Source organism: Telopea speciosissima, chromosome 4, assembly GCF_018873765.1.
Source record: "Telopea speciosissima isolate NSW1024214 ecotype Mountain lineage chromosome 4, Tspe_v1, whole genome shotgun sequence".
Lineage (NCBI taxonomy): Eukaryota > Viridiplantae > Streptophyta > Magnoliopsida > Proteales > Proteaceae > Telopea > Telopea speciosissima.
Genome location: NC_057919.1, coordinates 31924791 through 31940133, shown reverse-complemented (window position 1 = coordinate 31940133; position 15343 = coordinate 31924791). Strand labels below are relative to the sequence as shown.

Sequence of the window (15343 nt, the reverse complement as noted above, 5' to 3'; positions counted from 1 at the left end):
TAGGGTGTCGTGAATGACCACCCCGCCCCTGGTTGGATGCCCATTCGTGCACTCCCATTGGCCTCTATTCCGGCATAGTGGCCACGCAGTTGGGCAGTGATCCTCTCCCTCTAAATAGTTGTCAAATATTTGGATTTTCTAGAATAGTTGTACCAATAAGCAAATACCCCCCTATTTGAATCCAATAAAAATAGTTAAAAAAATCAAATTCCAAAAGGAAAAAAAGAGTCAACCCCCCAGTTTAAGAACAAAAACTGGATTTTTGACGTTAGATGCAATTTTTCAACTTTCTAATGCTGGGGTTTTTCTCAAATCTAAAAATTCTATAAGTCTTAATATGGTAAAACATTGCTAAAAACCAAAAGTACAATAAGATATTCATTTGTTTTGAGGTCCAAAAAAATATTTTCATTCAGAGCGATTTTGACAGCATTCGCACACACCAAATTAAGTTTGACCGGTACATAACTCCTTCAATATAAATCAAATTTAAGCAATCTTGGACTTGTTGAAAAGCTATCAAAACAAAGCTTTCTAACAAATCCAAGATTGCTTAAATCTCATTTATATTAAAGGAGTTATGTTCCAGTTAAACCTTATTCGATACCATGTCCAAGAACAATATACAGTATCAAACTTGGACCAAAACCACAAGTAATATTTTTAGTGTTCTCTATGTGAAACTAATGCATGGATTGGATTTAAAATGTCAAAATAGACAGCACAACAAGAATCAGGGCAAAAAACAACTTCTGGGCCTCGAAACCAAGGTTCGAGTTAGCCTGGAGAAAGTCCCAGGTTTCGACCGAGATATGGTCGAAACCGAGACGAACTCAGTTTCTGGCTGGTTGAAACCTAGTCGAAACCCGAGTTTTAGAACCTTGGTTGAATCAAAAAAGAATTGGTTCAGATTTTATTTTAAAATAAAGAAATCTTTTCTTGGTTCGGTTTTTTATTTCAATAGTAAAATCGTTTAGTTAGGACTAGACCGAATTTACTTTATATTGTATTAGTACTCTAAAAACACTCCAAAAGCTAATGATACACAAAGGAAAACTCTATGTGGAACAATCTTATTTATAACTTGTCCAGTTATGGTAAGGAAAGAATGAGTTTAATTTTCTAAGACAATGTTAAAAATATTTATTCTTATGAATCTAAATAATTAAATATGCAACTAAAATATCTTTGATTCTTCCTATAACAAAATAGGGGAAAAGAACTCTGTCTAGGAATGTGCCCTACGCTAGCAATCCCATGAGTCTATCTCTCTCCTCCCCATATGAAAAGACACCTCCTGCCCCTTGTTTTGAGGAGGAGAGAGATAGACACGTGGGAGTGCTGGCATAGACCTACACCAGCACCTGGCCAAAAAACTACTTCTCTAATATTATAACTTTCTATATTTTTTTCTATGGATGATACATTTTATTCAATTCAATCTGTATTAGTAGTTGTAGACTCAATTCAATACTATTTATTGGTGAAAATGTTGTTGTGGATGATAGAAACCTAAACCAAATAAGAATTCAAATAAAAACCGAAACTAAATCAAATCAAATTTATTCGAGTTTGATTTTGAAAATGTGTTTTTATCCTTGATTTGGTTCATTCTTTATTCTGGATCAATTGACACCTTTAAGACAGAATCAAAGGTTAATTAGAAGAACCACCAGAGAAGGAAAAACAAACTTCCAATGCCCAAAAGGTCGTAATTCCACTCTACCTCTCTACCAATGTATAAAAAAAAGGGAAAATTTCATGGACATCCCTTGTAAGTATATCAAATATCACGGACACCTCAAACATTGTCAAAATATCACAGACACCCCCTACATTATGACTTTATTTCAACTTAGTCCACTCCATTAGGTCTCTGCAATTAAGTGACTGTTTACTCTTTTTAAATGGCGAAATTACCCTTATCATAGTGTGAACTCCATATAATACCCTTAAGGTAAAATCCCAAATACAAACACCATTCTATCTTCATCGTCTTCATTGGCCGGAAGCAAGAAGGCGTTGAAGAGGTCCGCGCACCGATCTCTTAGACACCATCTTCAAATCCTATCTTCAAATCCTGCTGCAAGAGAGACAAATGCACACACAACACATAGGGGGGGAGGTGTCCAAGCGAAGCCTGGAGACACCAAAAACTCCACAGTTGTCCTTTTCCTCTGACCATGTACAACAACGCTTGAGGCCTATCCTGGAGATCTCAAATGGGGTATTCGTATCCTCCTCCGCCAGTAACGATGGGCAAAATGTTCCTGCTGTGCTTAACGTTAGGGGGAAGAATACCACATCATTCTAGCGATCCTTGATCTTTTTTACTCAGCAGTGGATAAACAACCCATCAATGATGCTGCCAAGTAACATTCTAAACATTTCTGAAAAAAAAAACATAAAAAACAGCACCTCAAAAGTCACTGAAACTTGAATATAGAGGAGAAATTTAGAGTGTTTTGATAGACTATTAAACATATGATATGATATGGAAATCTTCATTTGAATTTGAATATTTGGATATCTCTCTATTGATGTAAGGAGGGATATATATATACAAAATTACAAGGGTCAATCACCCAAAGTTAGTCACTAATTGTCTCCCTAATTGTCTCATAAGATTAGCTGTTTAGATAAGAAAGAATCAATTATCCTAGTCAACAAATTATCCTAGTCATTGATATGAAAACTCATATGGTAAGACTCCCCCTCAAGTTGGAGCGTGAAGGTCATAAACGCTCAACTTGGAACTGAGATAATGAAACTATTCGCTACCAAAGAACTTAGTGAACAGATCTGCCAGATGATCGGTGCTACGAATCTTTGTTGGTTGTAGAAGACCTTGTTGCAATTTTTCACGGACCACATGGCATTCGATTTCGATGTGTTTTGTGTGTTCGTGGAAAACTGGATTTGATGCTATATGTATAGCAACTTGATTATCACAAAACAGTGGTATTGGGAACGGTAATGCAATTCCCAGGTCCTTGAAAAGGTATGATAACCAAGTGATCTCACATGTAGCAACTGCCATTGCTCTGTATTCAGCCTCAGCTGATGAGCGGGATACAGTAGATTGTTTTTTTTTCTTCCAAGAGATTTGATTGGAGCCAAGTAGGATGCAGTAGTTTATCATGGAGCATCGTGTGCTTGAATAGGTGGCCGAGTTAGAGTCACAATAACCACTGAGTTGAAGTGGTGATGTAGCAGAGTAGGTAATGCCTTTTCCTAGTGTGGCTTTTAAGAACCGAAGTAGCCAATGTGCAGGATCCATATGGGGTTGTCTAGGTTGATGCATAAATTGGCTGAGGATTTTGACCGTATGAGTAATATCAGCGCAGGTGACTATAAGGTAAGTCAGGCGGCCGACAAGACGACAATACATTGAATGATCAGATAATAAATCTCCAGCTGTATGTTAAGTGCACATTTTGCTCCATTGGGGTTGTGGCTGGCCTAGTTCCAGTGAGCCCAAAATCATTGAGAATATCCAAGACATACTTCCGTTGTGAAAGATAAATACCCTTTGATGAGCAAGCAACTTCAATGCCCAAAAAATATTTCAAAGGGCCAAGATCTTTGATGTGAAAGTGCTGAAACAAGAAGGTTTTCACTGCATCGATCGAAGGAACATCAGTACCGGTGATGATTATATCATCCACATAGAGCACAATATAGACCATTGCATTTTGTCGCCGGAGAACAAATAATGAGTGATCGGCCTGAGATTGGCAAAACCCAAATTGTAACAGGGCACTTGAAAATTTAGAAAACCATTGACGTGAGGCTTGTTTCAAACCATATAGGGAATTGTGTAGTTTGTAAACAAGATTCTCCCCCTTTTGTCAATATCCAAGAGGTGGTGCCATATCGACGTCTTCATCTAAATCGCCATGTAAGAACGCATTATGTACGTCCATTTGATGTAGTGACCATCCTTGTATGACGACAAGTGTAATCAGAGTACGTATTGTAACGAGTTTTTCCACAGGGGCAAAGGTGTCATGATAATCGACGCCCTCCACTTGATTATAGCCTTTTGCTATAGGGCGAGCCTTGTAACGCTCGATGGAACCATCAGAATGGCGCTTAATTTTGAACACCCATTTGGATCCAATTGGTTTTTTTCCATGGGGCAAAGGGACAAGTGACCATGTATTGTTCTCTAATAAGGCCCCAATTTCTGCTTGCATAGCTTCACGCTACTGTTGGAATTTCATTGCCTCAGCAAAGCTTGCAGGTTCGGGGTATTGTTAGCAAAGAGGTTAGAAAAGCAACATGATTGGAAGAAAAACGACTGTATTGTAAAAAGTTGTTGAGTGGGTGAGAAATACCTTGGACCATTGCCGAAGAGGGTAATTGAGAGTGGAGAAACAAACAGTGGTAATCTTTTAAATATCTTCGTGGTCCTCGTGGGCGTTGAGGACGTGTAGGTTGGGGAACCGGATTTTCTTCTTGAGCAATGGGAATTGGATTTTCTTCTTCAATGGATGGTGATGAAGGGCAAATTTCCTCGGTTTCAATGGGTGGTAAAGGGGCTGCCGGGGCAGATGGTGGAGGAGGATCATTTGGAGCTGCATCAAAGGGTGTCTCAACATCATCTTCGTTTTGGGCTGGTAACATGGGGCGAACAAAAGGTTGGGAGTTGTCCGACATTGTTTGAAATGGGAATATTTGTTCATGGAAAACAACATCTTTAGACACCAAAATCTTGCCATTGGTTAAGTCATAAATACAATACCCTTCTTGCCCATATGGATAACCAAGAAAAACCCCTGGTGAAGCTCTTTTATCAAGCTTGTGTTGAATATTGGTATTCCTAGCAAAGCATCGGCATCCAAATACACGTAGGTGTGAAAAAGTTGGGGGTTTTCCATACAACATTTCAAAGGGTGTCTTGTCATGTAACACAGGAGTAGGCAAACGGTGTATAAGATGGGTGGCGGTGAGAACACAATCTCTCCAAAATTTTAATGGTAGGTTGGCTTGAAAATGCAAGGCACGGGCTACAGTCAAGAGATGTCTGTGTTTGTGTTCCACCACTCCATTTTGTTGAGGAGTGGAAACACTACTAGATTGGTGGACAACTCCAAGCTGTTGTAAAAATTGAAAATTTTGATTGTTGAAAAACTCGGTTCCTTGATCAGATCTAATGACTTTGATTTGTACCCCAAATTGGGTATTTATCATAGCAAAAAATGATTGGATTAAGTTTGGAACCTCATTCTTTGTTTGCATTAGATAGAGCCATATGCTTCTTGTAATGTCATCGACTATTGTCAGAAAGTATCGTACCTCTGATAGGGAGACTGTTCGATAGGGTCCCCAAACATCAAGATGTATCATATCAACAGAAGAATATGTAGAAATAGTGCTGTGAGGAAATGGTAAACGATGTTGTTTTGCCAAAGGGCAAATAGTACATGGACAATTATTTTTAAAAGAAATAGTAGAGTCCAAAAGTTTTAATAATGAATTAACAAAAGAACCCGGGTGACCTAGGTGACAATGCCATAGGTCCAAAGAAGAGCGATCGGCAATAGTAGCTGAGCTGGTTGGGATGTCCAAGAAATAAAGATTACCATGTCGTTTACCCATCGCAATATTCCTCTTCGATCGAAGGTCCTGAAAAAGACAGGAATCATTAGTAAAAATGACTTCAAGTGAAGGACATTTTCATGTATTAAAGAGGATGATAAACAAATATTTCCAACATGAACAACAGGGTTTGGTCACCATTAGGTAAAGTAATGCGAAGCGCATGGGATGGGGTGGAAATATTAGAAAAAAATGATAGATCACAAGAAATATGATCGGTTAGCCTGGAATCAATTATCCAAGGGGATGAACTGAATGAAGAAGCTAAGCATAATTTACCTGTAAGGTTTGCAAGATGGTGGGGATTACCTACAGGGAGTAAAGCCAAGAGTTTATTGATTTGATCAACAGTCAAAGTGGGTCCGGATGATGTTGCTACAGAATAGTGGGATGGCATAATGGAACCACGTTGAGTGGTAGTGCCACGGTTGTTGGTGCTCTTTGTGGAAGGCTGAGGGTTTCGGCCATCAGGGAGGGAATCCATATTTCTTGAAGCATCGAGCCTCGGAGTGCCCGTCTTTGCCACAGAAATCACAATGGTATGTGGGTTTAGGACGTTAAATGGTACTCTTTGATGAACCAGCAGCCATGGCAGCATGCTCAACATTTGGAGCAGTGATCGAATGGATCGATTGTTGGCGTTCTTCTTGCAACAACAAAGAATATGCTTTGGCAACAGTAGGAAGCGGGTCCATTAAGAGAATCTGGCTGCGAACAGCCCCATAGGAGTCACTAAGACCCTGTAAGAAATCGATTAAAGAGTCGGATTCAAAATAGCCAGTGCGCGTGGCTGCAGTTCCACAAGTACATGTTGGCAAGGAACGATAAGAAGAGAACTCATCACACAGACTCTTCAGTTTGGTGTCGTAAGCTGAAATAGAGTCATGACCTTGACTCAATGTCGAGATGGAACGGCAGATTTCATAGATCTGAGGGCCGTTCTTTTGGGAGAATCGATCCTGTAAATTCAATCAAGCATCCCTAGCAGAATCGATCCAAAGAATGCTATGGGCGATGGTAGGAACGATGGAGTGAACAATCCATGAGCGTACCATACTGTTGCAATGAATCTAGTGAGGGTGGTCAACATCGATAGGCGCAGGCTTTTGTAAAGTTCCATCAAGAAACTGTAGTTTGTTTTTTGCTTCAAGTGCCATGAGCATGGCTCTATGCCATGTTGGAAAATTATCACCATCGTGAACCCGGGTTACAAGTGGACTACCCGATTGATCAGAAGAATGGAGATAGTATGGAGAATGGACTGAAATCAGAGTTGCAGATGACGAAGAAGCTTGAGTTGGTTCGTCCATAGTGGTGATGAAAATGGAAGAAAAAAATGTAGGAAGGAAAGGAGAAAACCTAGAATCATTTTAGACTGATACCATATCAAACATATGATATGATATGGAAATCTTCATTTGAATTTGAATATTTGGATATCTTTCTATTGATGTAAGGAGGGATATATATACAAAATTACAAGGGTCAATCACCCAAAGTTAGTGACTAATTGTCTCCCTCTAGTTAGGGATGTAAACGGATTGGATTCGGCTCGGATAGTGCTATATTCGCATCCGCATCCGATTTACTTTCGGACGGATTCGGATAGTGCTAAACGGATACGGACACGTATACGGATCGGATATTTTATCCATTTACATGTAAATATAGCTTTTCGGATAGCTATAGCCTATCCGTATCCATATCCGTTTAGCTTTCAGATGGATAAGGATAGTGCTAAACAGATACAAACACGGATACGGAAACGGAAACGGATTTCGGATATTCATTTACATCCCTACTACTAGTCTCCTAAGATTAGCTGTTTAGATAAAAAAGAATCAATTATCCTAGTCAACCAATTATCGATATGAAAACTTATATGGTAAGACTAAGGTATCAGTAGCCATATTCATTTTCTTCCTCTCACATGCAACAAAGAATAAAATTCTAACAGTGAACATGGAAAATATATATATATATATATACATCTGGAACTACTACGATATCTCATCATTTCAGATGAAAAAATGGTCCAAGCTTCTACTTACTATCAAGCTGTATCCAAAGAAATGAACATAAAGTTCAAATTTTTTTTTCTCCTGGTGGGAAGTTTTCCAATTCTCTTTCCCCAGACAACATGGAATTAATGTCCACAAAGCGGAAATTTCTCAAGACCAGCCTAATTTTCACCCATGCAAACGCTTAACAACACGACACCTACAAAAAAATAAAATTCAAAACACGGTAAGAAAGAAGACGGGTAGGGGGGAAATAACAAGAAAAAGGAAACAGAAAATGAAGAACACTATTTCAAGAAGAAACCATAAATAATCATTAGAACCCTAATGAAAAAAGAGATCGCCGAACAGTTTTACATGCACTTTAATGAACAATCGAAGAGACACGAGATCAAGCACTATAAAGGATTCGAAGAAGCACAAGAAACGCTGAAAACAACCGATTAAAATAGCCGAAACATAACGGGACCATAATGAGTGAGCCACAGCGAAAAGAAAAAACAAAAAAGGAACTTAGAGAAAGCAGGAGAAAATAAAACTGGAAGAATGAAATTTCACCTCAATTCTTCTCTGGCATTTGTAATGGACTAATGGCACTGCATCGCCAGGCCCTAAAGTAATACTTTGAAGTTCTAACGTAAGTAAAATAAAGCAGAACCAACAAAAGAAGTTGAAATGGAGGTCGAAAAGCAAGAGAAACCGTAAGAGTTGCAGAGGATTTGAAGCCTTTAACGAGGTTTATGCTTTTTCAGGAAGAAGAGGGAAAAAGATGGAATGAGAGGTTAACTAATGAGGTTAAAATAAATATTTCAACTTTGCCGCTGCATAATTTCTTGGGGCCACCCGTGTGAGGCTCACTGGGGCCCAGAAGCTCCCAGGTTCATGCGTGGCGCGGGGGTCATGTACGAGTCCGGGGGGATTTAGTCGGCCTAACTGTGCTTAACGTCAGGGGGAAGGTTGATATTTTGACAATGTTTGGGATGCCCGTGATATTTAATATACTTACAGAGGGTGTCTGTGAAATTTTTCCTAAAAAATGATTAACTAAATAAAATACAATTTTTTTAGGAAAATAAATATGGGAAGCAGTTTTCTGTCCGGGAGTGTGGCCTACGCTGGCACTCCCATGTGTCTATCTCTCTCCTCCTTAAAACAAGGGGACAGAGGTGTCTTTTCACATGGGGAGGAAAGAGATAGACTCATGGGAGTGCTGGCGTAGACCACACTCCCGGACAGAGATCTTTTTCCCAATAAATAAATACCATTGATCGAATACGCCAGCTAATTTAGATCTTCTCTACGTAGGCTTCCTTTTTTGATGGAATACGTAGGCTGCTTAGACTTTTATTAAAAGGGTGTGATGGCTCCTCGGCTGATAGAAGCATTTGGTGATTCCTTCCTTTGTCGCATTATTGTTTTAGTAAAAAAAAATTTAAATTTAAAACAAAAAAAAAAAAAAAAAAAAACACTAAGGCTTTGCTTGTTTTGGTGTAAAAGTTTTCAGATTTTATCTAAAAAGTTTTACTTAAAAATTTACTTTAAAAAATTTTAAATGTTGAAAAGTGTTTCAATGTTTTTTTTTTTTTTTTAATGGAAACAAATATTAGAAAAAATTTCAACATGCAATATTTTAAATTTATGAAGTAAAATTTGCCGCATAAAATTTTACGTTGAAACAAACAGAGCCCCTAGGGAAAATATGCCATCTGTGTATATAGATATCCTTTATGTTAGACCAATGAATGCATAGAAGGGAGTGGTTACTCATGATTCATATTCAGAGGGTCCACCTAATCAAGGAAGAGAGTAATTGTTAGAGAGTTTCACGAAGAAGAGAGAGTGTGAGAGGGCATGTACATCAGATCATTTTCCTATACTCCACTATAGCTAAACCTGATTTTCATATTTGCATGTTAGTTTTTTTATTATGACCAAATGTTCTTTGTGTCTGGGGGATGCACCCAGACACATGGGGGTGGGCGAAATGACTGCCCCATGTGTCTAGGTGCAGCCTACACTCCCAATCAGAGAACAATCGCACTTTTATTATATTGGAAACAAGGTTCTAAGACTTGGGTCTCGGTGGCATCTCGCCCAAGCCAGAAACTGAGTTGAGTCGAGATCTCGGCAAGTTGGTGCAATTTTTTTTTTTTTGACTCGGACCCCCAACTCGGTGGGTTTTACACATATTTTGGGTCTAAAACTTGGTATCCAGCTTATTTCAGGCCATTTAAACACAATGGCATGCCCAGATTTGCCTAAAAACAAGTCCAAATATGAGTTTTACTTTGGACCATAGGTTGGTAGGCGACGAGTCGTACTAAAAGTCTAAAATAACCTACTCTACATATAATTTAGTAAAACTTAGCAAATTTAGCAATCAAAACATTCGAATTAGTATATATCAAATTATCAATCAAAACATTCAAATAAAAAGTACGTTACATCAATGTTCACTGAATTTGTTACATAAAATATGATTGAGTTATAAATTCATCTCCAAATTGATCCACAAAGAATTCCCATGTCATGAAATTGCTATAGTGTTGCACATAGTGTGACACAGCTACCATATAAGTCTTCTCATCAACATATACCAATCTCCCTATCTTAGGGTACATGGGAGGCTGTTGGTATGAAGTGTAAGATCCACTGCTACTATCATATTGAGTTTGAGGCATGTATTGTTGATTTGGGACTGGGAATATGTACCCAAAACCTGACCCAGAGCTTTGTCTGTCATACTCAGCTGCTGACTGCCCATACTGACCATAGGCACTATAATCAGAACCGGTGCTCGCCTGGCCATAGTTATAGCCATGATGATGTTGAGATAATTGCCATGACTAATGCTCACTAGTAGTATCTATACTCATGCTTCTGAAACTTACAAGCATGGTGTTCATACTATTGTCATCATCTTGAGCTTCTGACTTATGTGAGTGTTGGCGACCCTTCTTTCTTTTGTATGTTTTAGGGCGGCCACCATGGTCTTGATCTTGAGTGGCATGCGTAAACTGAGACTCACCGGTGAAACTCACAGGGTCCCCCTGCGTTCCCACCTCATACTGGTACTACTCGCGCATCCCCTCATGACGATCATCATAATAACCGCTACTCGGCATGCCACGACCACCACCACCACCACCATCACCATTACCATCACCATCACCACTGTCATCACCACTACCATCATCATTAGCAGCAGGACTTCCTACAGCAGGCTCAAAAGGTTTCGATGACTCTGCATGTGCATGCCCCTCTTGCGACGACATATAATCCTCAACATTAGTGTCGATTACAGACGCAATGGTGGGGTCGAGCCTACCCCCAGGCTGATCCGTATCAGGTGTACCACGATCCCTCACCCACTGGAATAGGGGATCCTCATCGTCATCAGAGTCCTCTTGGAAAATGTTGGACAGTTCAATGGGTTCTTTATCATTGGCCTCAATTCCTTCACGTATGTGCCTCATCCTTAATCTCATATTGTAGTGCACATACACAAGTTGCTCTAGTCATTCGCTACCCAACCTGTTCCGCCTCTTTGAATGTATCAATGAGAATGTATTCCAGTTGCGCTCACATCCGGAGGATGAACAAGTTTGTGAGAGCACTCTCACTGCTACCTTCCTCAGGTTGGGTGAACTTGTACCATAAAGCACCCACCAGTCGGCCGCATTACATATATAGAATAGTAAGAATATATACATTCTAAAGAGATAAAATTATAATTCATAAATATAAATATGTAATATCATGCCACCTACTAGGGTCTGACTTTTGTCTACCCTCCACTGCAGCTTGTCGATCGAAACTTGCTGAAGCCTCTCTAAAGTACTTTAATCTAATTTCAATTTAAGGAATTAGTATTTCCTATTTAGTAATTACATTCATAAACTAACTACCAAAGTACCAAAGTCTCATACTCTCACCTCATCATTGCAAGCAGATTGTGTCTTTGGATTGAGCTCTAACTTCGCAGTAACAGTTTGAACTGCCTCTAACAATTCTATGTCTAGCCCAAGATCATGGGAGTAGTGATACTTTGGATTCAAATAGTATGCTGGTAAAGTAGACACCACAAATATGATTTGTTAGTGACTTTATTGACTTAATGCCCTTGGGTTTTGAATATGTAAATGTAAAAAAGTTATAACATTTAAAGTGTAAAGTATGTTGAACTCACCAGCTTTATGTAATGGATGACTCAAGTGCTTCTCCCACCGCTCATCAATGATGTGAGTGTAGGACTTTGCACTTCGAGGTATAGCAGCTCTAACCATTTCCTTCATTTTTTGGATGGCAGCATAAATGTGGGCCAAGGTAGGCTTCTTCTCTGTATCAACCATCCTCAGTACTGCTACCACTGGCTCTAATATGGCAATCACTTTCCCCAAGTACTTCCAAAATCCATCACTTGCAATGGTCTGTTGTGCTGCCTTTGCATCTCCTGACTTAGAACCGTGCCAACCAAACCATTTATCACTTGTAAACATAGACCTCGGACCTATTGCCTTAGTCTGAAAGCTCTTCATCGAGTGACACCAGGCCTCACTAAATCTCCATTGCATTTCTGCCTTAACAAGGCTAAAGCATAAGAATGGTTGTACACAAAAGTTGTCACTTGTCTTGCCTTATTTACCACACCCGCCACCAAAGTCTTTTTTCCCATGTCCTTAAGCATTAAATCAATAGAATGGGCTGCACATGGGTTCCAAAAGAGTCGGATCCTCTTACTCTTCTTATTCATCAACTTCTCTCCAGCCTTTTTAAAGTTGGAACCGTTATCCGTCATAATTTGGATAACGTTCCTTGGTCCTACCTCCTCCACCACTTGCTTTAACTCCTTATACAAGTATGATGCATCCTTTACATTATTTGATGCATCGATGGACTTTAAGAATACAGTCTTTCCATTACAACTCACCATGAAATTTATGATGGATAGTCTAGTAGGTCCAGTCCATCCATCAGCCATAAGAGTAACCCCATATGTCTCCCACATTGGCTTCAAACTATCAATGTAATCTTTCAGCTCCTGTAGCTCCTGAGGCAAATATACATTGTATAATTCATGTGGTGAAGGTCCCTTCCATTCTGCACCAGCCCTCCCTGCAGCATCAAGGAATGCATTATAATATGTTCCTTGTGCTACATTGGTTGGAATTCCATGGTAAAGCATGAACTTGCTGAAGGCTTTTCGTTCTTCCTCTTGTTTACCACCAAATATTTACGGGATGGTTGGTTGGTAGGCATCTTGTTGCCTAAAAGTTGTGGGATCCTGCTCAAAAATGGGATCTGGAGCTTGTACTCGTGGTCGGGTTTGGGGTCGTGGTATATTTCTTGTCCCAGTGCTTTTCCTCCTCTCATCTTCTTGCACTGGTGTAGCTGAGCCAGATCCACCAGCTCCTCTTGCTTGCTCATATGTTCTTATATTCTCAAAATGAAAACTTTGTCTACTCTCAGCCAAAGTTTGCTGGTAAATTCTCAATTCAGCCTCTGATTGAAACTCACCAGGTGGAGGCCCAATGTCAGTATCATCTCCGCCACGGACCTCTACACCAGTCTTCTCTAGTATTGCCTCATCAAACTCTTGTTGCATTCTTTCCCTCTCAGCTTTCTTTAATCTTCCTCCTTTTAAGTGTTGTGCCATTGTCACTTTTACTTGGACAGGAACATTTAGGCATGAGACAACATCCTTGCCTGTACCAGACAAGTGTTACTTTAGCCTAGTGGCTCCTCCAGATAGCAACTTCCCACAATAATTGCATTTGGACTTCTTTTTGTCTGCAGACATGGGGACTCCATGCTGCCATGCTATATCAGACATTGTGTACAAAATATCTTATATTTTACACTGTTACATAAAAAAGAATGTATTAATAACCATGGATCACTTAAAGTAAGGTATTCAAGACTTAAAGTATGATATTCATAACTCTTAAACGTAATGTCAAGCAACCAGAACTATGAAATAACTATCTCTTATTTATCCCCTAACCCTAGTATTTATTTCTTAATTAAAAATAATATTTTGAATTTTTTTAAAAAATATTTATAACTTAAAGTATAAGAAAAATATAATGTAAATTGACATCATTTCAAGTTGAATATTATGTACATATGTTGTACATAATTTTCCATAAGCAACAAGTATTTTTTCTTAATATTATATATATTTTATAAATTTTTATAATATATTTATTAAATCTGAAAAATAAAATAATTTTTTTAATGGGTGAAAATAAAAAATTAATCCATGGGGCATTTAGAGCATCCCAAGTTGTTTAACATATATTAAATTCATTTTCAAACAATCACTATTCATCCTATTTTTTTCATTTTTTTTTTCAAATAAATCATTTATTTTTCCAAAAATTATAATAAAAATTTTAATAACTGAAAAATAAATCCGACTCCATCAAGTGATAGATCGGGCAAAGATGTTTAACATATATCAAAACCACATGAATCTAACAAGTATTACACAAATTTTTTTGAAAAAAATAGATTTGGGAAAAATTAGATAATACCTTTGAAATCCTCCAAATAGGTGATGATTTGGAGTTGAATCTTTACTTTACCACTTGAATCTCACTTCAAACATCATAATCCACCAAAGAGTTGGGAGAAATAGGAAGAAATTTGAGAGAGAGAGAGCTCTTAGAGTGTTTTTCTCTAAACTTTAGAGAGCTTTGGACAGAAGTCGAGATTTTTGAGTTCTGTACATTGCTCTCTTTTAAAAAAATGGGCATATGGGCATATGGGTCATGAAAACTGGGTAAAAAACCATATAACTCGATACCGAGATCTCGAGATCTCCAAAATGGGCATATGGGCATATGGGTCATGAAAACTGGGTAAAAAACCATAAAACTCGATACCGAGATCTCGCCGAGATATTGAAATTTTATAACTAAAAAAAAATAAAGAAATGGCAAGCGAGACTTGGCCGAGATCTCTCCGAGATCATGAGATCTCGGCAAGATATTGCAATTTTAGGAACCGACTCCCATCTCGACTCCCTATCTCACGAAACCGAGAAACTCAGCCAGATCTCAGCAAGATCTCGCGAGTTCTCGAACCATGATTGGAAAAAGGCTGTCACACTGCCTGTAAGTTAATGCCTAATGTGTCTATCTCTTTCTTCCCCCTTTTGAAATGACCCGTTGCCCCTCTTGTATGAGCCCTCTCCCACCCCCTCCCTTGGATGTCATCCGCTAGCTTGCATTGAGCCCAAATAGGGCTTGGGCTAGGCTTTTCATCCCATGGGTTCGCCCAAGGGTTGAGATTTCTTGGCCCGAGGTTGGACCAAGCTAGGCCTATCCTGGAGCCTCTGTCTGATTCCAGCCCGGCCCATTCCTGTAAAGTTTCACATCACTTTCTTTTTTTAATTATCTCCATCAACACCACGCACCACTCTCTCTCTTCAGATAAGGTACCAAATGTTTGAGAAAAGTATATTTGAGCTAACTCATGTTTAACATATTATGTTTGGGGTTCTTAAACAAAGAACATTAATTCAAGCTTAACCAATTCTAGTCAAATGAGTTTAAAATTTTTCATATTTAAGTAATTAGGGGAGAGGTTCTGTGCTTGGTGTAGGACATGCACATAGCCATTGGATGGGAATGAGGGGTGAACCATAGACCTCAGCCCCCATCCAACGGTTGTGTATATGATGCATGGCCGTGCACAAAATCTTTTCCCTTTAA

The 15343-nt window shown here is 38.9% G+C and overlaps 1 protein-coding gene across 1 annotated transcript; it reads right to left on the bottom strand.

The window, feature by feature from the left end:
- Positions 1-3851: 3851 nt before the first annotated feature.
- Positions 3852-4199, bottom strand: LOC122659211 (uncharacterized mitochondrial protein AtMg00820-like). Its single transcript, XM_043854349.1, has one exon. It carries the CDS (start codon positions 4197-4199, stop codon positions 3852-3854), a length of 348 nt encoding a protein of 115 aa, XP_043710284.1.
- Between the last annotated feature and the right edge of the window lie 11144 nt (positions 4200-15343).

Bases quoted from the DNA above. Each gene is read 5' to 3' on its own strand.
- LOC122659211 (XM_043854349.1), bottom strand. From the start codon at position 4,199: ATGCAAGCAGAAATTGGGGCCTTATTAGAGAACAATACATGGTCACTT.